At 44.7% G+C, this 24,597-nt stretch overlaps 1 protein-coding gene across 6 annotated transcripts in view; it reads right to left on the bottom strand.

Moving 5' to 3' along the window:
- oxr1a (oxidation resistance 1a) overlaps positions 1-24,597 on the bottom strand; it is a 101,807-nt gene that overhangs the window by 4,905 nt on the left and 72,305 nt on the right. For 5 of the 6 annotated variants that reach the window (XM_037455109.2, XM_037455113.2, XM_037455111.2 and 2 more), the window contains 9 exons: positions 20,439-20,546; positions 19,450-19,563; positions 12,498-12,650; positions 11,156-11,340; positions 9,478-10,136; positions 7,086-7,251; positions 5,142-5,307; positions 2,218-2,298; positions 1,008-1,133 (listed from right to left, as the gene is read on the bottom strand). In XM_037455109.2, coding sequence (XP_037311006.1) covers positions 1,008-1,133; positions 2,218-2,298; positions 5,142-5,307; positions 7,086-7,251; positions 9,478-10,136; positions 11,156-11,340; positions 12,498-12,650; positions 19,450-19,563; positions 20,439-20,546 — 1,758 coding nt within the window. The remainder of the gene's footprint in view (positions 1-1,007; positions 1,134-2,217; positions 2,299-5,141; positions 5,308-7,085; positions 7,252-9,477; positions 10,137-11,155; positions 11,341-12,497; positions 12,651-19,449; positions 19,564-20,438; positions 20,547-24,597) is intronic. The other variant, XM_037455112.2, reaches the window with a different exon arrangement.

Here is a 24,597-nt window from a genome sequence, read left to right as displayed (position 1 = left end):
GCGTCTTCAAATTTTAATTCGGGCTGTAATGAACGTCAATTTTTTAAATATTCACAGCTTCTAATGAGGAATAAAGCATGGTCTGTTGTGATGTCATCATCTGAAAAAGAAAAGAATCCTTAAGATTCTCAGTTTGACTAAAGCAATCGGATTAAATGAGTTTGTCTTTTTGATCCATTTAATTATCTGCCTTTGATGAATACAAATGTGCAGCAAGTGGGAGAGTGTTTTTAAAAGGCTAAATGCCAACCAATATGGATTGAAGCACAATATTTGGTTTACTAAAAGCATGTTGAACGAGTGAATACATTTTGGACTCCGCCACAAGTCATTGGAAGTGTTTGGATCACACAAATCAAACAATCGTATGCAGCCCCCACTGAAATCTAATTATGCAAATAGTATAGTACTAATTATAATAGTGTTGCCGATTCTTTATCGGCAACTGGGATGAAATACTAGTTTTAAACTCAGATTTGAATGCTGCGCAGCTTTTATCTTTGAGTTTATCATCCCTAGGAGACAAATAACCCTCACAGTGAGCTCACAGAATAAATTGTTTTGTTTGGTTTCTTTTACAAATTTGAAAGTCCTCTGCATTTCTATGATTTATTCAGGACACACAGCACATAAGATGTTATTATATAGGACACACATTTCAAGGTTAAGCCTGAACTTATTTTATATTTTTGCCAATCCATTCATAAAGTGGTCACCTGTATGCACGGAACGGCCTGTAGCCGACTATGAAAGGGAGAGCACAGTGACTGTTAAGGGAACAGGAGGAATATCCTCGTAGCTCTGTGTACGTGATTGAGTGATTGATTGGTTTGTTTGTATATTTGCTTGATTATACGTATCACAAGGTAAATACTGGTAAATAAAACCCTTTCAGTTATGTGGACAGTCTCTCGTGTCTGCCTCCTACCATTCCAGAAGCCACTCCGGGCTGCCATCTCCACACACTTGTTGTACCTCCATGTGGCATTAGAGCAGTCAGTTGGTACCTTTTCTATGTGGTCGGCCTCGAGGAGATCACTGGATTCTCTGAGGTTGGGTTTGAACGTGTCTGGCTCCGGCTCCGTCTTGATGGCTGCGCCCTGCTTGGAGTTCACCTCTTCCTTGGTGGTGATCTACAAGCAAACACATGTCAGACGTGCACATACATACACAGGGAGTGGCTCAACATTCAGCATTCATTCCACCAAGCACAGACACTGGATGGGTTCAAATACAGCTGTCATAAACCATTATTATAACCATTACTATTTGGTTTAGCGTCGCACTATACGTACATAGTAATCTAAAGTAGTACGCACAAAACTCTACAAGGCTATAGTAAATCAAAGCCTAACATGAGCAACACAATCTTCCATTTTAAATTGACAATATTTGTGTCAAAACTATAAACGCAGTGTTTTCTGGCAACACAAACGGTCTGATGACGGTGGTGAAATATCTCCTCCCCCCCCCCCCAGGCAAGACGGATTGGTTTGGCAGAACTAAGGAGCGGGCAGAGACACCGTCTGGGAGGGGAGAATGCAAAGTGAATGGGAAATCAACCCAATGAATAATTTGCCCTCCACTGTTTGGACATTTTGTCTGAACAACAGACTGTTGGGGTTATTTATCCCTCCCGATAACAGAGGCTGATTGTGGAGTGCTTCACCGCTGGTAGCTGCGATGCTCTCATGTTTCAGTCCTTATTCAAATGGGGCCTACCTGCATTGTCCTAATAAACATCACTCAGCCCGCCAAGGGAGTCCTACTTCCAACCCCTCACCAACACACCTTGGCTTCGTCCTTAAATATCCGTTGTATTTACGTCATTTGAACATACAAGACAATAGCCTTTTTTGTGGGGCCTATATAAAATGTACATTTTGATTATTTCTAATAGAGTAGGTTGACTGCACAGCAAACACCATGACAAGTCTAAGACGGAAAGCCTGACACGTTGAGATAAGGCGTCTGTCACAACCGTATCACGCAGCTCCTTGTACTGAAATGATAAAAAATAATTTACGTCAAATGTTTGAGAAGTCCTCCCCAAATGATCGTGAATAGCAAGTTCTGAAAAAAACATGAAACCTACTCAACAGATTACTGCTGTTTAAAGCGTGTGTTTCTGAGGTTGATGTGCAACATAAACGACCATCTCTGAGCAGTGGGAGAGAGAAGAGGGGGGGGGGGGGGGGGCAGGGCTGGTCAGGGCACCTGGAGTCGTTTGCAGAGCGAGCGTAGATCTTCACTCTTTAGTGCATCAATCCGACGGTGGTACTCCGTCTGAGACACTACCTAGTAGTATAAAGACAGGAACAACATAAAACTCTGCCAGATCCATCGGTGGGCAGGGAAAGGAAAGCTTTGGGAGGTGTTATGTGCACCAGGTAGTGCAAGTCCAATGAACTTAACAATACTCTTTAAATACAGGATAAATGTTAAAGATTTGAAGATACAAATTCTAAAAAGAGGGCTTACAGCCACTGTCAACCAGAAAATGGTTGGGCGTTTAAAAAGGCACTACGTCGTTTTGCATGTTTGTGTAATGTGTTTTAATAACACCACCATTGGCTGCTCATTTAACATCAGACTAGAAGGTTATTGAGACCAGCACAAAGTACCATCAACTATTCTTCCAGGAAATCCTAAATGCAAAGAAACACAAAACCAAGTGAGACGACTGAACTCTCATAACGTGCATGTATTCCCATGTACACGAACCCACTCTGTCAGGAACAACAACAACCCACAACAGACCGAGATGACCTCTGAGCAGGGCTGCATTCCAACAAAGTTACACCCCACGGTCCAACCTGCTGCTCCTGGACAGTCCACGGAATCTCAGGACACGACAGCCACACACACAAACACACACACCCACAGAGCCACATTCTCTCATCCACGTCTATATTTAAAAGCTGCTTTAAAGTCTTTAATTGTTACTTGTTATTATTTATTGAATTTATAGCATTTTTTTTGGACAAGGCAATCTTGCACTGACGCTTCCGCCTTTGGTATTTCGGTAACGAGCTGCCTCTTTTCAGCGCTCAATAATGAAGGGGACCTCAGTGCCCTGATGATGAAGGGGGGCGTTCAGCTAGCAGCATGCTAACCTGCTACAGACTTTTCACTGTGTATCGAATGCCTTGTTTCTGAAGCAATCCAAATCTGTAAGTGACCGGTGGATTAATGACGGTGTGATAAAGCACAATAAAGTGTCACTTTACGACATCTTAACTATAAAACAGTACGTTAAACATTATAACTGGCTGCTTTAACTGAACGGTAGGTTAACGTTGAGTTAAAACTAACGTTAACTTAAACTGATAAATGAAAATAGGGGCTGTGTGTCTTTAGTGCCACATAGCAACTTGGTTAAGTTGCACTTTCAGACAGCACACAAAGCAGCACACGTCGTATCACACGGTCTCAGGAGAACGGACACGCGATGACAATACTTCCCGTGACTGCTAAATAGTGATGGTCACTTTGTTTAACATTAGTCACGGACCTAGACCATATCGGTTAACAGGCTAGCAGGCTAGTTAGCTTCGCCAGCGAGCTAGCACGGCTCGCTAACGACAGCAGCGAGCGAACGTTGATGCTGAGCGGGGCACACAGACTACGCACTCGGAACATACACAGGTGTACTTGGGGGTCAGCCGTGTCTCCTGGTCTTTCATCCTCCTAGAAAACATGTCTTGTTTTCTGGGCGACGCTGAAGACGGAAAGTCACATCACAGGTCCTTTAAGTTGCCCCGTGTAGCCCCGAGACAATAAGACGAAGTTGGTACGAAGCCTGGCAGCATACTCGACTTAAATAGACACATTTTATTTCCAATGGGATTTCTACGCCGTATGATTTGTGTGACACCGCTAGAATCCAATAACAACACGGGACACGAGCGATGCCGGCCTCCCATTGGTTAACGTAAATTATGACCTGTCCCACAACAGACCGGATTTAAAGATACAGTAACGGCCATGAGGTGGAGACAGCAACGACGCCTTATTAAAAAAAGTTACAATTTAATTCAATATCGATAAATAGACTATTACGTTACCAAACTCAATTTCGTCATTTAAATTCTTGAACAAGTTTGAAAGAACTGAGGAAAACAGTTTTCCCCCCTGTAAAGCTCCATTCAAACATGATGTTGCTTAAAATTCATGTCTTATCAACAGGACAAACAAAAGCAGTGCCTGTTTACTTATTCAAATGTAATGGATCATGTACGGACAAACAGATCAGTCCACTTTGTTTCCTACATCAATCATTTACTTTAAAATTGAAACACTGGCTCTCTTGTATCAAATTCTTTGTGCAATGAATGGGTCCCTTTCATTATCTTCATGCACAAAAGTAATCTCATTTTACAAAAAAAATCCAATGTATGCTGTTCCACTACTGTAAATCTAGATGAGCCTTCCTGGTCTGTGCTTCCCTGTTTTACTGCTACACTCTGTAAAAGTGTAATAAAGACAACTTGAGAAGTTAGTTGGAGGAGACAGGAAGACCGATTGAACCCACATCAGTGCATCATTTCACAGCCACAGTTTAACTGCTCAATGATTCAATTCCCTGCAGCAACTCACAATTTTTTTAGCCTTTCGCCATTCAGCAAAATAAGTTGCCAAATGTCAACTAATGCTTGTGACAGTCACACAACATGTGATGATCCTACATTATAGAGTACACTGAGAAGAGTAAACAATTACACAAACATGCAAAAAACTTTGGTTGGAAGTTCAGAGGAGCGCATTTCCAAGCAAAGCAAGTGTTCACACAACTTACGCAACTTACACATGATAGAAACATGTTTAGACAAAAAGTTACCATCAAATCAAGAAATGTGCAGGGGTACATTGAAGTGCAATATACAGAAGCAGAATACCAAGGGCACAACTATGATGGATTTAAAACCATGATCATCACAATACGTTTGGACATAATGAAAGCAAATCAACACATTTATATATTACATGTAAATCAACACACAAAAGTCAAATGGTTTCACAAATTATGGATCAAACCATAGTGAAAAGCTATACTTAATCCACTTGTGTAAAGCTTAAGACGACACAACAGATGTGCTTTGAATAAGGTGATGGAGCAGTTTTAGCCACGTGGACCTTACCTCCCACTCCTTGACATTGAGGTCAGTGATGGGCTCGTCCTCAGCGGTTTCTGACACATCATTCTTCTTGACAACCATGAACCCCGGCTCTTGTCCCATCCCCCTGACCCCCTCACCGTACATGTCTGGGCTCCACTGCATGAAGAACACGTACAGGTGGTCGGACCTGGCAAGAAAAACACACAACTCCCATCAGTCCAGAGAACCGCTGAATAATTTGCACGTTAAAGCATTCTCAAAGAGCCCTAATGGCTGTTAAGGAAGCCTTTCAACAACAACAAACAGACCCATTACAAGACATTTTGCTTGTCTCCTCTTGTCTGCCTGCCTGTTTGACCCGATGTACTTTGCAACAAAAGTAATCACTTTGTGCTTAAGTACGGGAACACTTTGGGGAAAATGGTCTGCGTACAATGATTTTGTTTTTTCCTTGTGAGCGGCGCAACAAGCTCTAAATACAACATTCACCTCATATAACATTGGATCTGCCTTAACATGAAAAAAATAACTATAGCTGAAAATGAAAACAGTTTGTGACATAGCGCTTTGGGAAATCAGTAGGCTGAGCTTTATCTTTAATCAGTAAAGTACCTCCCTTCAGTGGCCTCCCTTTCTTTCCAAACCATTGGCAGGACACTTAAAGACGCATCATGCGGGTCACCTACCATCTAGGTCAAGCTACAGAGGCTTGCGGTGTCTGAAGGAAAAGGCCATGAGCCCCCGTGTGGTCAGTCCCAACAGCTTATGATCGACCCTTCCACGCACACCTCAGCCCACTTGCGGTGCCAAGAAAGACTAACTAAAAATAATGAGTAGTCTCAAGTACGAGCACCATCTCCACATACTAGCTTTGAACCTGCAAGGCCCCTGGGCTATTGTCCCCAGGGGCAGCGGGAATCACAGCAAACTTGTTTTCCAGGTGGGAAATGGTTGCGGCTTAGCAACCGGCGGATAACACCAACAACGCTGTAACAAACAAGACTGACGATGTTCATAATTAATAATGAAGCGGTGTCGGTGTCGTTAGTTTATTCTCAATACATCACAAAACCAAGAAGCATTTATGGGATTATGGCTACACATGTTTAGTTGGATTAGCAGGCCAAGAGGACATCACAAGTGCTGCTGCTGGTAAAAGACAGATCTATGTACTAAAAACAGCAGAGGCGATGTGCATCTCAAGGTGGGACAACTGATCACATCCACCTCATATTTGTTCTCACCAGCGGTGTTCCTTTACGCCCTTCTTTCTGAAGATACACACATCTTCACTACCACTGCCCTGGAGCCAGATTTGGCTGTAATGAATGGCTTCTGATTTATTAAATCAAAGGATAAATCCTTGACACAGTGTATGCTGTAATGTAATTATGACTCTTGCTTGCTTGGCAAGTGTACATCCAAGAGGAGAGCTTCAGCCTGGAACAAAACGCTATTTCCAGGTGCTTTAAAACATTACAGCGTAGGTCAGCATAGGTTCATGTGCATTTTTTTTGGGCACAACTCTGAGGATACAAAACTGGGAAAAATACGAGCTTTATTGTTGGATGGTTTTTGTTTTTCTTATTGCAGGAATAAAATGCATGTCTGTTTCCCTGCAGAGTGAATGAATAATAAATGGTTTTGTCTGGCAGGGGCAGCACACGGAGATGTGCAGGAGCAGGAGTCAGACCTGACAAAGAGCGCATGTTTGATTGGTTTCAAATATTAAAAAGGATTTGAGGTGAGGCTCCTCGGTAACTCAAATCCCACCACCTCTTTGCATGACAAACAACGTCTGCTGCACTGCAAGTGGACCTATTAAAGGCTACTATATCATGTACTTCGCTTTGCAGTCTTTCCATTTTACAGATTGTTCCACTTCATCAGATATAAAAACATTTTTTTTACTGGCTACCACAACAAGGATTTTCTTGTATTCAAAAGGTGTGCAGAGGCACGTACCTCTCTTGCGGAACAGAAAACCAGTACTCGTGCTTCTTGCCCTGCTGGGCATACTGCTGCATTGAGGCGCTGGCGTTGGAAATAAACGTCTTCTTCATGGGCTTCCCCACCCGCAGACACAGGAACTTGTGAGAGGGATGCTTCCGCCGCTCCACAGAACCTGTACCTGGAGGAGAAAAATCATCACATGTTCACAAAAGCATTAAAATGGAATGACAAATATTTTATGACTAATCAGCAGCGACAAACAGGGAAAGTTGTTTTAGAAGGTATGGTAGACATTGTGTGGAATATACTTAGTAGCTTTCTTGCTGAGAGTTAGATGGGAAGAGCCACCCTACTCATAACCGCATGCCGAATATGAAGCTACGGACAGTTAGCTTAGCATACAGACTGTAAACGTCTAGCCATTGCACTTATGATGTGGGTAAAAATAAAACTTGTATGCTATAACAATTCACTTAATATGAACATCTAAGTTACTTCTCGCAGGAAAGAATAGCAGAATATCAGTGTTTTATTTTATTATCAACCATCTAAAAACAAAACATCTTGATCCCCCTCATACATGCGTAATGCGTGTGACCTAGTTTTCTATCCTGTGTTTACTGGCTACTTTTACTGGCATTATTCATTTTGTGGCAGAATCGCAGCAGATGAAAGAAACAAATGGAGAAGGACACTATAAATGATGGTGGCATGGAGTCTTCTGCATTATCAATGGCTTTTTATAAAGGTCGCAGCCCCCCATGGAGCCGAATGACATCACTGCAACAGTGACATTGCACTGCCACATATAGTCAGTGCCTGGTTGTGCAGCTCACCATAACTAGCAATAACGACAAAGATAATCTGCTTAGACAACACACTCCGTGGGACAAATTTTCAGAATGCATTCATTTGGTATTAATGCAGCTTGTTTTTGAGGTTGCTGCCGTTACTTATGTGGGGTTTGCTAATGTGGGCTTTGCTAATGTGCACAGAATAATGGGCAGCCCTGCGGAGATCCCCGCGAAATAGAGCTGCTTTCGCAGTCTGGCTCCTAAATTGATGAAGAGGAAATAGCAAACTGTCTTGGTCTATTTCTTATTGCGGGAGAGACATTTTCTTTTGGGGAATCACAACTACGTGTCTGGGGTGGACAGTGGGTTGTTTGCAAGTGAGTGGCATAATAAGGGCATTTGTCGGATAACAAGACACCAACTGGGCTCCCAGGCTCTAATCAGGAGGATGCTGCCAGGTTTTGTATGTGTGTGTCAGATTATTAACTACTAATTGCGTAGGATTTGCCAGATGTTTTCTCCTGCACATTGTGTCTTTTTTAGGAGCTACATAGCTTTGATGCAGTCACTGATTTCCTAGCACATTTTCAGCATCTTGCTGGAGGTCGGTTATCCATCACGGTGAATATTCTGCTCCCTTTCTGTTATCAGTGGTGACACACTTGGAAAGGGCTGTTTTCAAACTGCTTTGGGTGCATTCAAGGATATTCTGAATTGCCATTTGAAGTTGTCAGTAAACATGGAAAAGGTTTCCATGTTTACTGACAACTTCAAATGTGCAGACCTTGCTGAAATTGTTGTGAATGCAAGTACTTGTTAGGAATAGAGACAGTTTGCAAAAAATGAAGGCTCACAGTATTTATAATCTTTCTGCTAATTTGAAATATCGCACATAAATGTGTTTTTTAAAAGATGAATGAGTCCACATGTAACAACTCATGTTTTTTCTTTCGGCATTGTATGAACGTTGCTGGAAGATGACTTTACATCATCCAGCGTGGAATGGACCACCAATAACTAACTAACCATAGTTGGCAGGTTAAAATACCTTAAAGCCACTCGTGTGTTCCTCTCATCTTAAACATGACAATGAGAACATTATTCCAGGCTCTGAGGAAGGTAGCATTTGTCTAAATCCACATGAAAGCAAACCAGATTAGGATGTCACGTGTAAATAAGGTGTTTTGATGTTGAGTTTCATCGCCACCGTGTTTTGCCTTTGGGCATTACGTGGCGTTGTGCTGTTTGATAGGCTTTAGCTTATCGCCCAGAAAAGTGGCCCAGATCACCAGAGCCCGAGATCAAAGAGCTGCAAAAAGCCCCATAAAGCCCGACTAGCTCCGGTGAGCTGATAACAACAGAGAGGCTGCCATTTCCCTTCGTCTTTATGTTCCAATTACTAGTGCCAAAGCAGAGTGGAAACAGAAAGGTTACTAGGAACCAACATAAGATACGAGGGATTCTGAAGCACCCAGAGAGGAACTTGTTTTTATAGTCTTCAGACAAATAACGATGTAGAGATAACATATGGCCTGATTCGTCCACCCAAATGTGCTCTACCGGTTTCTTGTGAGCTTTGAGCTACACCGTTACTACGTAAAGACATTTACCCCCTGCAGAGTTCTGCGAGTCGTCCTTTGCCGTCTGCTCTACGTTCTCTTTTTCCTCCTTGTCCTGTTGCATAGTGTCCGTTTTGGAGACGTCTGTCCCCTTGTTGGTATCCCCCTGTGGACTCGCTGAGACAGAGGTGGTGTCGGCAGGCCCAGGGGTGGCTGAGCTTTGGGACCCCTGGCGAGAGGTGGGGCTGCTGCTGCTGCTGGCGCCCTGGGCCTGGCTAGTGCTGCTGGTCGGTGTGCTTGGTGGCTTCTCTTCACTGTGCTGCTTAGACCCCATGGGGGACGGACTAGCGCTCTCTGTGGCAGTGTCTGCTGGATTGTCCTCTGCTTTTGCCGCGGCGCCCTCCTGCGGCATACTGACTGCGACGGGGGCACCACCTGGGGCCCGGGACGCCACACCGCCGGCCTCCACCTGGGTGACGGTTTTCACGGACTCCGTGGACGCGCCCGAGGACTTGTCCAGGCGGAGGTCCTCGGTAGACGCTTGCTCCTCCTCGCGGATGGGGGACAGCTCGGTCTCGATGAAGACGTCTTCGGAGATGGAGCCCTCTGCGCTGCGCGGGGCCGGGCTGTCGTTGGCGCCCGGCTCCCTGAGCCGCTGCTCTGGATCCTTCTGGGAGGGATGTCTCTCAGTGGGAAGAGGCTCCAGGTCACTGGAAACAATAAGACGCACTCAGACGTATGCAACTCTGTCACAGACAAGTGGAATATTTGGACATGTGAGAGTTTATCAGGCATGGATGATCTTATGATAGACACTATCTAGTTGCATTGTGTGTGTGTGACCTCAGTCAGGGTCTCGGCAAATGCTCCTTTGTGAGTGGCCAACCTTTTGAGGAGTGCAGCGCTAAATCACTTGAGTGCACTTCAACTCATCCTACGCCACGTCTATATTCAAATATTGATTATTAAAAGTCAAGATGCATAAGACATGCTTTGCTTAGCTGAATACTTTAATTTAACAATTGACCTGCTTCTACCGCAGAGAGAGACGGGAGAGACAGAGACACAGAGACCAACAGGGACACAGACACAGAGAGAGACAGACAATGAACCACAGCAGAGGAAACGGCTGGGCCTGGCGCACAAACCAATCCTTTGCCAGCACATTAACTGCTCCTCGAGCAACACAGAACCACTCAGACCCCCAAAGACTGACTCCACAGGGCTCCTGAAATTACATCAGATTTGCCCTTGCATGAATAGGTCTTCAACTCCAACACTAAAACAATTCAAATGAAGCCAAAGACTTGTGGGAGGAGACACTAGAGGATCCTCTGAAGCTGTTGCTTCCTAGAGCATAAAGAGGCGAGCAATCCGTTCGTAGGCGGGGTGAATGCATACTTCATTAACCCGGGTGTAATTGCTGCTTCCTTTTTGTTTTGGTATGTGGAGAGGGGATTAAACGGAAGACTTGAAATTGGTTGCTGATGCAATCTGACCGCGGGTGCAGCAGAGAATGACATTGATTACACCGTGGTTGCTGCACTTCTGGGAAAGGTGAGAGTGGGAGAAAAAGCGGTGGGAGTCCAACGGTGGAGAAAAACATAAAACATGAAGTGTAAGAAGGAGTAGGAGGTCTTTTTATATTACTCTAAATGATACCACGTCTTCAGAGAAGTCTTTCACACATTCTCCACAACAACAGTACATGTCAACCGTCCTGTCTTACTCGGGCACAGCCTCTCTGATCTTGGGGTCGGTGATCTCCTTGCAGATGGCAGCAGACTGCACCTCCTCCAGGGGGCACATGATGCCGTACTCCTCGCACCCGTGCTCCTGAACCAGTGGGTCCATCCGGTGCGGGTCGAACATGATGTTGTTGGGGGTCACCAGCAGCACCCCGCTCACCGCGCCCTAAACAATACGGGAGAAAACGCTTTTAAGGAGAAAACGGAATTTTACATCCGTAAAATACGAAAAACGTTCACCGACAGACGACCAAAAGCGCCTCGGTCACGTGATCAACTGGAAACCGAATCGATCTCAGACCGCAAATGTCCTCGATCAAGTAGAAGTTATTGACTCCCGGCACAGGGACCACTTTCACTTTCATTTGGTACCTGGGAGTTAATCAGCCATCGTTCAATACCATGGAGCTGTGTGTGTGTGTGTGTGTGACGCACACTCACATAATATCATTTCTTAGTGGGTTTTTGTTTGCATTATTTAAGCAAACTGCGAGTTTTTGATTTAGAACCACGGCCAAACACTTCGATCAAGGTCAAAAATAAAAAAAAGGTGCTGATGTTGGTGAAGGGGATTTAAACCACATGCGAAAAGATCTTTTAAGATCCTGAATTTAGAGAACTCAGTTCACGGCGCTGACGAACAACATTAAGTTTAATCAACCCGATTACACTGAAGTCAGCAGGGGAGATGTTGCTCTTCTTGTGCTGGTCTGCGGGGTTATTCCGACCCCTCTGTGCCCACGTTGTTACTGTGCTCTCGTTTTATCATCGTTCCTGGTTTTCTTCAGTCAAATCCACAATAACAAACAAAACACCGGTTCTTTCAGATAGCAATTGTGAAAGATTGCAGTGCGTTTTAGAGGAACGACTTTCCCTCTAACTGCCTTGTTTACGTCTGCCTCAGTTGGCGATTACATCTTTGGCGGAGAATCATATCATAGAAATTAGCAACTGAAACAGCAAAAGATGAAAGAAGCAGTCACGCACGCCGCTGTCTGTTTGAGCACCGAGTATTTCTGCGGATTTGTTCTTGCGTTACTGTGGAAGGATAAAAACTACAGAATCTCAAAAGAACTTGATCATTGATCTTTGTGATTGTTCACAACAATGAACAACAAACCAAAAAAAAGCATGAATAGTGAATTTTATACAGCCAAGCTTTGGAAACATGGAGATGGTTGGATGGTTAGTAGATTCCTACATATAGTTTTTATATTAATACAATCACTTCTAATCTATTGCTTTTATTTCTTGGACCACAGCCGTTTGCAACAAACAGTCACATGACCGGGAGGGTTCAGACAGACCTATAAAGCATCTTACCATGCCGCCGGTGATGTACTTGCAGTTGATCTTGAGGAACTTCTCTGTGAGGGCCTCTTCCTCCTGGGAGGCGGATGACACCGCCCTGGACTGGCGCAGGGCGGAGAACACCGGGGGATGAACACCTTCTGGTCTGGAGGGGCCATCAGAGTCCTTGAGATAGGATGGGGACATCGATTGTTAGTTAGTACATCATATTTTGTGGCTGGACTAGATTTATCCTTTATCACCGCAAACAGTTTCCTGAAGACTAGTTTTTCTTTTTCTAGTTTATAATTTAATTAATATAAAGTAGAAATCCCACTTATTAGAATATTGGACCCTTAAGTGATGAATATAAAACTGGCACCCGCACACAAAGATGTTAGGCACTGTTGAACAGGCATAGTTTGGTTCACTTGGTATTACATGGTGTAACTAATTTGCGTCGCATTTCATCAAGCTAATGCATTTGAGTCTCTAAATGTATTATCTAAATATAAACAGATATTTCCTGCACACAGCGGGACAATCAGGTTAGAAGAAACCCAATGACGAGCTGGATGAATGAGTGTCCTCTGTGTGCTGGAGCCTCATGCGGGAGATTAGGTGAAATACATCCATAAAAAAACAGAAAATCTCATTATTGGGCTTTTGGCACTACCTAGCCAGTGTTGTTTGGACTCAACGTGCCCTCGAGTCAAGGGTGCGTTTGGAAACTGATCACATTTATAAATGTATTCAAAATTTGTTGACAGTCCCGACTCTCTGTATTAACACATCGTTAATAGTTACATTGTTTATTCAATGTAATTAACAAATGCCAGACAACATGACTCTAGTGTGAGCCCTAGAGTCAGACTCTTAAAACGTTTTTCTTTTTTCATATTTTCTGGCTGGGCTACTGCCATGATTGGTAATGTGTTTCTGTGCAACCCTCAAGAGATGAGTGAAACCCACTCCTCAGCTCCAGAAAAAACTAAAACAAATAGGTGTATAATTATATTTTACCACTGGGCTCGTAGGGCTTTAGCATTGTTAGATTGACTTGCTCAACACTGCATTTGACTTGTTCCAGCAATATGGGCTGTCATTATTGTCAGGATAAAGTCAGCCCTGACACAGATTTCTTAGCGGGCCCCCCCCCCCTCTCTCTGAGGTCATTACTGTGGTTGTAGGACTTTTTAGGAAGAACAAGAGGTCCGGCGGCCCTGGCCCTGCAATCCAAGGTGAGAGGTAGTGGGCTTCTTGGCATCATGGATGGATTACTGAGCGGACCGACGTCTGATCAGTAATCCATCAATGATACCAAGAAGAAACCCATCACCTTCTGGCTCCCCCCCACCGAGGCACACAAACTACTTTACTACGACTGCAAGATCGGTCATACAATAACATTTCTTTAAGTGTGTATCCTGCATCTTGTATTCTTTGGTGGTTATATTGACCACCAAAATAGATATATGGCATATTTAATGAAGATCAAAAATGATAACCAGCAGAACGGTGAAACAACAGTGTTTTTATTATTAATGATACATATGATTATTATGAGAATTAAATACTTCTGTTTGCCTTCCTAATAGTTTTTTGTCTGTAATGCACTAGAAGCGCCACAGCCTCATGTTAGACAATGTTCGCGATGTCTCAACCATGTTCTTCTATTTTATGGAGACGCATACACCATAAAGCGATTGTGTTGCTGCTTCCTCAGCTATGCAAGCTGCCACAGATGGACAGATGGCGCGTCTGCTGGGCCGCAAACACGCGGTGTGATGGGTCTCGACTGGTGGCCCGTTGCCAAGCGATGACGGAGAGACCGACTCAAGTCCGTCTGGATAAGCGTCCACGGGGAAAACTGTAATCCGTCTCCCTCGCGCCGAGTGGACTCGAGGAAGAGGAGCAATAAGGATGAGAAGGACAAAAACAGAGGAGTGACTGCAGCGTAAAAGCCGCTGTGGAAAAAAAAAATACAGGGAGATAAAAGCCAGCTGAAACCAGTGTAGGAATGATTGAAGGGAGAGCTCAGAACAAAAGGGAAAAAGAGGACAGAGATGAGTGTGTGGGAGACATCATTGAGGCGGCTTGCGGCCGGGAGGGCCCACGGAGGAGGGGAGTGGAGAGGGGTGAAGAGCTCAGAGAGGACAGCCCGAGCCCATAACAACTGTCTGCCGTCCCGCTGACACCCACACCTCCCCCTCTCCGTCTCAAACAGCCGACCCGCACCGACCCGCACCGACACGAGCGGCCCAGACAGGGGCGGCCGGGGGAAGGAGATGGGGCCGGAGGTTTAAGTACGTCCTCAGAACAAGAAGAAGAGAAAGCAGCATCCCGGATCTCCGGGAGGATCTGGTGCTGATGAATTTCAGATGTGAGTCATCTGTCGGAGCCGAGGACAGCTCGTCCTCCACTTACACTGAGCACACCTCACCTACACAAACGGCACTTCAATCCCTACACTTCCCCGTGAGTCACGTCCCTAGTGACTCATTTGAACTGGCCTTCCTGTTCCAATGTCGAATATGAAAAAGCATCCATTTCCACCTCAAAATAAAAATGAATGCGGAGGAAAACACAGCAGGAAATTGGATCGAGTGCAGCTCAAACATGGGTTTGTAAAGAGCAGCAACAGGTGTCCAAACATGTCCGCCCTCGTAGGAATGCACAACAAACAGTCTCCCACTAGGCGCACTAATGTGCCGTGTGTAAGTAATGGGTGTTCATCCATCACATGCCGCACAAAGTCCCCATAAAGGACGATTATTTTGGCATAGCACCCAAATGTTGACTTGCAAAGCAAAAGTAATATGAAAAGATAATAGTGCATTTGTACATTACATGTGGGGAATTCGTACATGTGCAGATTGATAAAAAGCTAACAATCCAACCCTTTATTCATCTTTCAATATAAAATTCTAGTTTTAGAAAAACCCACCCTTGATATTTTGAGACAGAACCTGCAGTCCTGCTACATCAGTGAATCCTCACATGCTCCAAAGCTCCAATCAAACCTCACACTAATCAAGCCGTTGTTGTGATAACTTTCAACTTTGAATAGAATTTGAATCGAGACTGCTTAACTGTAGATGGTTAGTTAGGAGAGTTAAAGCTGCCAACAACCTGGCTGACTAATCCCACAATGAAGACCTCGTTTGAGGTGAGCCACATCTCGACAATGTCCGGAAGTAACCAGATCGCAGTCCGTCCTGTTCAGCGTGGGTGCAACATCAAAGCGAGAGAAAGTGAAAGTCCAAAAATGAGTGCTTCTGGCCTCAGACTGAGTAGACACCGTGTTGGGGGGGGGGGCTGTGAAGGTGAGGATTAGAAGATAAATGGATGCGCAGGAAGGGTCGAGGTGAGCGAAAGGAGCGGCATCACGGCTATCCACCCCCCCCGGGAAGCTGGAGGAGAAGGTGCTGACAGACGGGTGGGGCAGTGTTTGAGAACAGCTGTGTCGGGGCAGCAGAAATGAATAATTCCCCCCCCTACTGTGGGAGTGAAGGACAGTATGAGGTGTAATATATCAATAAATGGCATTCTGCACTTGTGGATATAGATTAAAAAGACACCATTCCCTAACAAAATGTGTTTTCAGTGGGACATAGCGGCTTTCCGAGTGAATGGGGGGAGTTTGACCTTGTCAGTGACACACGGCGCAATCAAAAATCAATCCATAGCTCCACCATGTGGGCACGGCCGTGTTCTGCAAGAGGGATTCATCGGACGTCTGTACGGTCTGTGCTGCTAGAAAACACAAGACAACCTCATTTTTGCAAATTAACAACAAGATTCTCACTAAAACATACTGGACATTAGGAGACGTCCCATGTCCACCACAGTGCGAGCATAGCCACGCAGCGGCAGATATACAGGCATCGACTTCCTCCACCACTAATTTGTGACACGCCAGTGGAAGGAAGGAAGGACAGAGGGAGGCCAAAGAGGCGCCAAAAGAGGAAGAGACGGAGAAGGTCAGAGTCGTGGCTCGACCGCGGCGGTGAGCAAGCACGAGGATGTGTGTGTGTGTGTGTTCGCACATGGAAGGTCTGGGAAGGACAAAGAGGGCCCGCCTGCCCCCACAGATGACCAGAGAGAAAGCAGGCCAGCGAGCCAAAAGAGCCAACAACATCGAGACCGCCAGCCCGAAAGCCAGCCAGCTCCGCGTGCGTGCACGTGCAGACGCACGCGTCCACAGTCCTCCACGCAGCCAGCCAACTGATCCATGCCTTCAAGATGTGGTACTTTTTCCTGCCAATACTGGCGGGCCAGCAGGCAGAGCGTGAGCACCAAGACTCCAGAGCTGCCTTATCCGGCCTTTACTCGCTCCCGGCCACCCCGAGCAACGCGGCCGCACGGCTTTAAAATGTTTACTTTCCTCACATCAAAGCACGGGGAGGCTCCTGCACTTTGGATTTGACACCTGCAGTCAAATAAGAAAAATCCAACTTGTCAAACTGCACCTGACAGATCCCAAACTTGGCGGGTTTAACGGTTCCAGCATTAAAGACTCAGCATCTCGTCTGAGGTGTCAGCACAGTGTGGCGGATGCCATTCTGCTGGAGGCACTTTAGAAGCCAGACGACGTCACTCTTCAAGAAAAAAACCCAACAACAAATTTCCTGTAATAAAAAGTTTGAATGGAAAACACAACTAAACATTTTCTTACTCAATTTGTACTTTTCACTAAAAAGGTTATTGGGGTTTTTGAGGGTTCTTCATGGACCGTCTCTTTCTAATTCTATTTCTCTTCAAAATAGAAAGTAATTAGAAGGGCTTCGATAAAGAATGACGAAATGATTTCAGTTTGGATTTGAATAAATAGCCACACAAAACCCCCTTTTTATAACTATTTGCACATCCAATGGGACCTTGACACATCTGGTGCCTGATCTAACTCTTTATATCCAAAAGTTAGAAAGAGAAGCATGTGAAAGTAGTTCCTCTCTTTAGAGCAGGGTTACACTAGCAGTTTGCTGCTTGCGTTGCTATTACCATCCACCACCCCCCAACCATTTATTTAGACAATACCCTCATTTAGATGCTCGTGCCAAGCACTAGAAATTGGCTTGTAATTAAAAGATGCCGAGGATTCTAGAGAGAAAGGAAGTGCAGAGGGAGTTATTAAGGTCCTTTCCTTTTAAAAATCACACTGCACCTGGATGTTGATTGCTTCCATAAGACTAACACACACACACACACACACACACAGATTGGAGTGTGCAGGCAGCCACACACAAACAAGCAGAGTTGACAGATACACACAAAACGCCTCCACAAACACATAGGGAGTTGGCACATCGGGTGAGGTAATGTTCCCTCCCTTCTGCCTCCCAAGCACACTTCCTCTGCCTTGGAATAATTGCTGCCTGGCTGCTCGTCTGGTAGAGCGAGCGGCTCTGTTCATTAGTTGCTTTTAATATCAGACACGGCATCACTTTTAAAGGCTTGATTTCGCCGCAGTCACGGCGCCTCCTCTCTGATCCTCAGCCGCCAGGAGCCGCCGAGTGTGCGCTCCCATTCTCGCAGGCATGACCCAAATAGATAAGCAGTAAATGAACGGGGGCCCCGTCTTTTGGAAACCGGGGAGGGGATTAACGGACGGAGAGGAAACGGGGCTCGCTTTGCGGCGGGAGGGTGTCTGAACTCGAGCGGAGCTACAGGGGCCGCGTCGGAGGGGAAGCGGTATCCATTTTCTCACAAACGCCGCAAAACAAGACGTCCGTTTCCATGGAGACCAGCAAACATTCATATTTCTTAAGGGACCGCTGGGCTTCCTGCGGCGCCGCGTGATTGGCTCATTCAGATGCTGCAGACACAGTTGCCGAGGGAGATGGCTCGCACTGCTGGTCTTAAGAGCTGCGAGGAGGCAGAAAGCGTTGGGCTGACTGGACCAGACCGGGAGTCCGTGCGCTCGTAAAAAAAAAATGTGACACAACAGCAGAAACGTGCGTTGTTGTGTGAAGCATTGTACATTTGGCCATATATGAGAGCAGGAATAAATCCATTTAAGCGATAATACCTTTTTTTGTCATATGTTTCATCCAATATCATAATTCATCAGCTCATTTACAATGCACAGGAACAACGCCGCCACCACATGGTCACTCACTAGCCGATCTGTACTGCACATGAGTCAACGAGCGCTAGACACTAGTGTAAAACAATCTGGTGCACCCGAAGGCTTTCCCTGACAATGCTCCATTGTGAATGTTGTGCAGGAGCCGGTCGGCTGTAAGCGGCCGGCGGGCGACGCATAAATGCTCTCTGGATGCACTAGAAGAAACGATGCCACAGCCTCGCGAGAAGTGCCTCCGACACCAAGTGGAGAAAGGACAAGCAGCTCTGATTGCAAAGCCAAACATGATGTCCTTGATTTGGATGTTTATGAAAGACACGCATCGCTTTCTGTCCTGTCCTTGGAAAATACAAGACAGGCTGTATTAATGTCTGACCGGTCCTTGGAAATGATTGGTACCTTTCGTCTTTTTCTGCCCCCCAACAGCATGACACATCGTCTTGGATGCCCACCTCCAGTCTGACAATCAATGGAGCTTTTTAAATGTGACAGCAGTGGTTGAGGGAGACGTCAGTGTGCTGGTGACAGAGAGGCACAGACTGTACGTCTAATTCCTAGGTTGCTTGGTTGTGTGTGTGTGTGTGTGTGTGTGTGTGCACACCAGTCTTTGTGGCTGGAATCATTGCCTGCTTCAATCACAATGAACTCCCTCAGATTTTAACATTTGAATTCATTTGTTATATACAGTCGTGGGCACCGCACTGCACAGATTTCCTTATTCATCTCGCTGATCAAATAAAAACAAAAGCCTAGGTCAAACAATTGAAGTGTTCATAGTTCTCCCTCTTATTGTTAGGCGGATGATAAACATGTTCTACCCATGTGGCCGTTGTATTTGCACATGTCATACTGTGGACGGTAGTCGAGTGTGTGAGATCTGAGGTGTGGTCAACATACCGTCACCTTCTCCAAATCAGCTTCTGAGGAGGTGGGAGACAGGGGGCTGATGGGACTGAGGGAGGGGGAGCTTCCGACACTGGAGACGCACTCTGGATCAGGGACGTACAGAACCTGCAAACACAATCCATTTCTGTATTTACACAGGCGCTGCCTTTGTGCAAACACGCATGGCAGCCACAGGGAGGGATAAAAGAGGACAACTCGCTGATGCATATGCAAACACAAAACACACCAATCACAGAGCAAGTACGTTAACATGAATGAATAGCTTCAGGCTGCTGACTGGGAGTAACGGGGAAAGGGAAAGTGCTTATAATGGTGAGCTGGTGCGTCAGAATTCTCACCAATGGGATAAGATGGTTTGTGTTTACCACACACCATGTTGAATGTATTACGGTATTAGAACAGTGTGAAAGTCATTTTCATTATTTACTTTTCTGTACTAACCTATGAATCACTTGTCAGTGGTGTCAGCTCTATAGCTATGTGTGTCGCAATCTACGCATACCAACACATGTCCGCTACAAAGGTTAGAGGCAAGCAGTTTAAGAAGAGTCAAAGTATAAATGTATCCAAATCTTAAATGTGGCCCTTTTGCTGAAGCTATAAAAGCCTGTGTTGAAGAGCCTGGGAGTCTTTTGACATATCGCCAAACTAAAGCATCTCTTATTATTACACCTTTCTATAAACAAAATTGGTCCTTTGCAACGACTTGCATCCTAGTGGGACAAATTACACTGTAATTAGCAGGCAATTAAATGGGGCTGCAGATAGGAGGGATGTAAAAAGTGAGTCAGCAAGTTCCTTAGAGAGTTAAAGGATAAACACATTCAGCATGTGATGTACCCAAAATAACCGCTCCTTAATGTTTAGTGATGGTGAGACCGAGACAAGTGACGGGTGTGTTAGAAGGTGTGGATGTGAGGTTGCTGGAGGACCGTGATGAAGCTGAACACATCAGTGAAGGCGAGCGCGGCGGTTCACACCTGGCCAGGCACCACTGCTCTGGAGAACAGCTTGTTCAGCTGAACCAGTTCGTTGGGTGTGGTGTCAAACTTGAGTGCAATGCTGTTCAACGTGTCCCTCGATTCCACCTGGACCACAAAAAAAGAGAGAGGACACAGAATCACACTCTTCAGTCGGTTCAGGGCATTCTCATCACGCTGCAAAGAGACGAGCAACATGTGACAGATAATAAGAAAGACACAAGAGAGAAAAGCTGAGAAAACCCCCCCTGAAATGAATCCTGAAATGCTGGAAAAAGGACGTTATGTAAATAAAGGCTATTGATCAGGAATGTACAGTATATGCAATATGAACTTATGCAGATTTTTCTTACTTATGCAGCCTTTTTACCTGCAGGTTAAAGTAATTAGGCTCTAATGCACAAGGTCTAAGGCTAACTATGAATCGATTGCTTTCATTATTGATTAAACCGTGAACGCATTCGGTTAATCATTTGGTCAATGACAAAAAAACAAAACGCCTTTGACTGTTCACTAAGCCCCTCCCCTGAATGGTGATTGGTCAACCATAGCTTAGGAATTGTACCTGGGCAGAGCAGATTATTAGCCTGAGCGGCTAACTAGCTTCCTACCTACAGTAGTAACCAGTCATTTTTGTGAGTTATCCAGTATATTTCATATATAGGATTAGCACATCCAGTGTGGTCCAAGCCAAAGTCACTATTTCAGAATGTAGGTTAACGCTAGCAGCTCTGTCTCGCTGTATTCTTCATCTTCATCCTCCATCATAAGTAAAAGCCCTATAGCTAAATAGCTCTACACTTAATTAAATTTGACAAACAGACCCTCAACCACATTGAGTGCAATAAGCCGCGGAAGAGGCATCTCTTTGCGTTGGGTTTAAGGTAAGAACATCCTGCGCTCAGCTGCTGCACCCTGCTGTTTCTTCACAGGTGCCTTCGCTCATCTCCGACAGTTAAAATCCGCACAACGGAGACGCGCTACACGTGTCTGAACCAGTTAGGCATCCAACATGCCCAGTGGGGAATCTACCTCCCAAATAAGGAAGGACAACCATGTCAGAAAGGGCCTAAATGTGTGAGAAACGTGGTGCATTGTGGAAAGGCGCTCAGGGGAGAGAACCAGACAGACAGGCCGACCCTGAGCAGTCTGTGATTAGGACAGGATACTGGCACGGTGTGTTTAAGTGCAACAGCCATGGGAATGTGTCGGTGCTTCCCAGCATGTGCATAGCTCTCCATAAGCAGGTGTGCGCGTTGGCAATAAGTCACACAAAAATAGCGCGGAACACAAATATAACGCGGAACAACAGCTTCTCCAAATTCTTCACATGACAGATTCTTTCCAGGAGGAGGTTCTAGCTAAAGACAGACAGAGAGCAAGGTCGTAAAATAAAGGGGAAGCGACACAGACAAGCTGGAACATTAGTAATGCAGATCGTCGTGTGTGTCGCGCTCGACGGGGTCAGGCCATGTCGATGCATGGAAACGCAGAGGAAAGAAGCAGCTCTAAGGAACTTTATTTCAAATATTTGAAATATTAAAATGCAAAAAGGCTAGGGCAGGCTAGATCGAGAGTGTTGGGGGTTGATTATGTGCCGTTCCTATAGAACTCAGATTTTACACAAGCAAGAAATCTGTGTTTGAATTGAAATAAAATAGCATGTTTCCTATCAATCGCAGGGGAAATACTTCTGATCAAGTTTGATGAGCATTTCCAGCAGGAAGCTGGAACAGCAAGTTGTTACAGGCAACTACAAATTGAATTTGGGCAAAGAGACCTTCTTACCCCACAGCCTGTAGAACCTTAACAAATGTTTGCTTTGTATTTCATTTGACAAACACTTTTACATTGTTCATTCTGTGCACATGACATCCATTGCAGTCTGTCCATCCCGGGAGAGGGATCCCTCCTCTGAAGTTCTCCCTAAGCCTTCTTCCCTTTTTTGGGGAGTTTTTCCTGTGCCTATGTGAAGGTTTCGGGACAGAGGATGTTGCATTTGTACAGATTGTAAAGCCCTCTGAGGCTAATTTGTCATTTGCGATTTTCCAAAAAACTAAAAATGAATTGAATTGAATTTGCTTTACTTAAACTTCAGTAGAATGTTGATCCATACTGCCAATATCAGATATTGACGTCATTTCATATCATTTTTTTTTCAATTGATAAAAAGAAATCCCTAATGAATAGATTCGGGCAAACAGACCATAGTAATGAGGCCTAGGACAAAGCGAGCCCACTAGGGGCAGAGCGAGGAATAACAACAACACAACGTCAGTAAACCCTCTTCGGTCATGTGGTGACGCATAAACGGCCCTGGACTCATCACCACGAAACAACAGTGACGGCACCAAAAACCGCTCAAATTTTGGTGCTGAGTGGTCTTGTGATGTTGAGAAATTAAGACTCGGGTGGAGGAGCACCGCAGCCGCTACATTATTACAACGATTAGAATTTGGTGGCGGGCTACAACGGGTTTGGGTGCCTTAGTCTCTGCAGGAACACACTTTTCTGAGGTCAGTCCCAGTGCTGGGATACAGACTCCATGACTCAGCAGTGGAAGCATTCCTGTGTGGACAACAATGAACAAGCGTGCAGGGCTGACTGAGGACTGGCAGAGGACACACATTGAGCAGATCTACACCATAGAGGATGATGATGATAGTATGGGTGAAATTAAATCCTACATAAAGTAAATCCTACATAAAGACATCCTGATAAACAATAACATCCCCCAACTGTGATAATAACAAGCACATACTAACAGGACTACTCCCGTGTCACTAAATTAAACTATATCTTTTCTATCTTCTTTGTCATGGGTACTTTTCATTTTTTCTTTTTCAACAAGGTTGAGTTTTTGATATTCAAAATGTACACTACAGTGCACAACAACAGGCCCAGAAGCCAAGACCGCCAACTTATTTTCTTCTTTCAACCTCGATAAAAGACTCCTTTGCTTACATTTCAAAATAAAAGCCTACGATAAATACAATGGGTAAGTACTTACCGGCGGGAACTTGACTCTTGACCATTTTGCTATAAGGAAACTTATTAAGTAGCTTACAGGCACTTAGGCTTCAGAAGAGTTTACCTCGAACGGACACTACTCTGGATTAATAGGATCCTGTTAGTTGGTTCTTTGCCTGCACCACCTATTGAAAAAGTGATTTACCTTTCACAACGCATCAACGTGGGATAAATTGATTTGATGTACTATACTAGGCAGCAGAGTATTCAGCATTTTCATGCTGAATGTGTGTAAGTGCCTTTATTTGGATTGAAATTGAGGTACATGTAAAAATAGGATATACGAATTTGTCATGTTCTCCGTAATTTCACTTTGAACGGTTCTGTTCATTTTGCACTAAAAGGCAATAAAACATGCTATGTTGTGTACATATGTATATATTAGGCTAGGACATGAACTTTATTTGCTGTAGAAGCCATGTCACCCAGCCCTGGAATACAGTGAAGGGGGGACCTTCCTTAACTCCTCAAGCACGAGTGTTAAAAGTAAAAATAACTTATTTTTCATCAGTTTGAAGAGTGAGGAATTCACACACAGCTGTTAACCCACATGTCTATTTTTGCCTTCACAGACGGATATTCTTGAAGGGTCAAAGTGGAGATACACAATAACAGCAGTTTGTCGAGGGGATTCAATTGTCCTGCTAGATTAAATGTTAATTTGATCAGTTTCTAGGAACAAATCCAATTAGAAAGATGTCCTTCATATTTCAAAAAGTTATTTGATACTTCTATATCATCACTGCTTGTTCATCAGGCCAGTTTAATTCAATAATTTGATCAATGTGGAGATTGGGTTAAAACGGAGATTGCACAGTAACCGTGAAGACGAGGACAAAGCATGTGGACGTCGGCCTTAGAAGTGAAGTGATGGAGACTATTCTGGTCTGTGTGGGATACCGATAGGAACACGTGGAACAACACAAAGGTGCCACATTGCGGTCATTTTGAAAACATCAAGGTTTACAGACCTGCTGTTTCACTTATGGAAAACGGGCATGTGGTCGGTTTGTGCAGTTTGCAGTCATCTTCTGTTATTGCTGATTAGATTGAGAAGAAGCAAAGCATCCTCTGTTGCCCGGGGCACCTCAGATGATTAATATGTTATTATGGGCTTTACTCATATTAG

This window comes from Pungitius pungitius, chromosome 11 (genome assembly GCF_949316345.1).
Source record: "Pungitius pungitius chromosome 11, fPunPun2.1, whole genome shotgun sequence".
In the NCBI taxonomy this organism is placed as follows: Eukaryota; Metazoa; Chordata; class Actinopteri; order Perciformes; family Gasterosteidae; genus Pungitius; species Pungitius pungitius.
The sequence above is the reverse complement of the archived record's forward strand: the minus strand, read 5'-3'. Positions and strand labels throughout refer to the sequence as shown.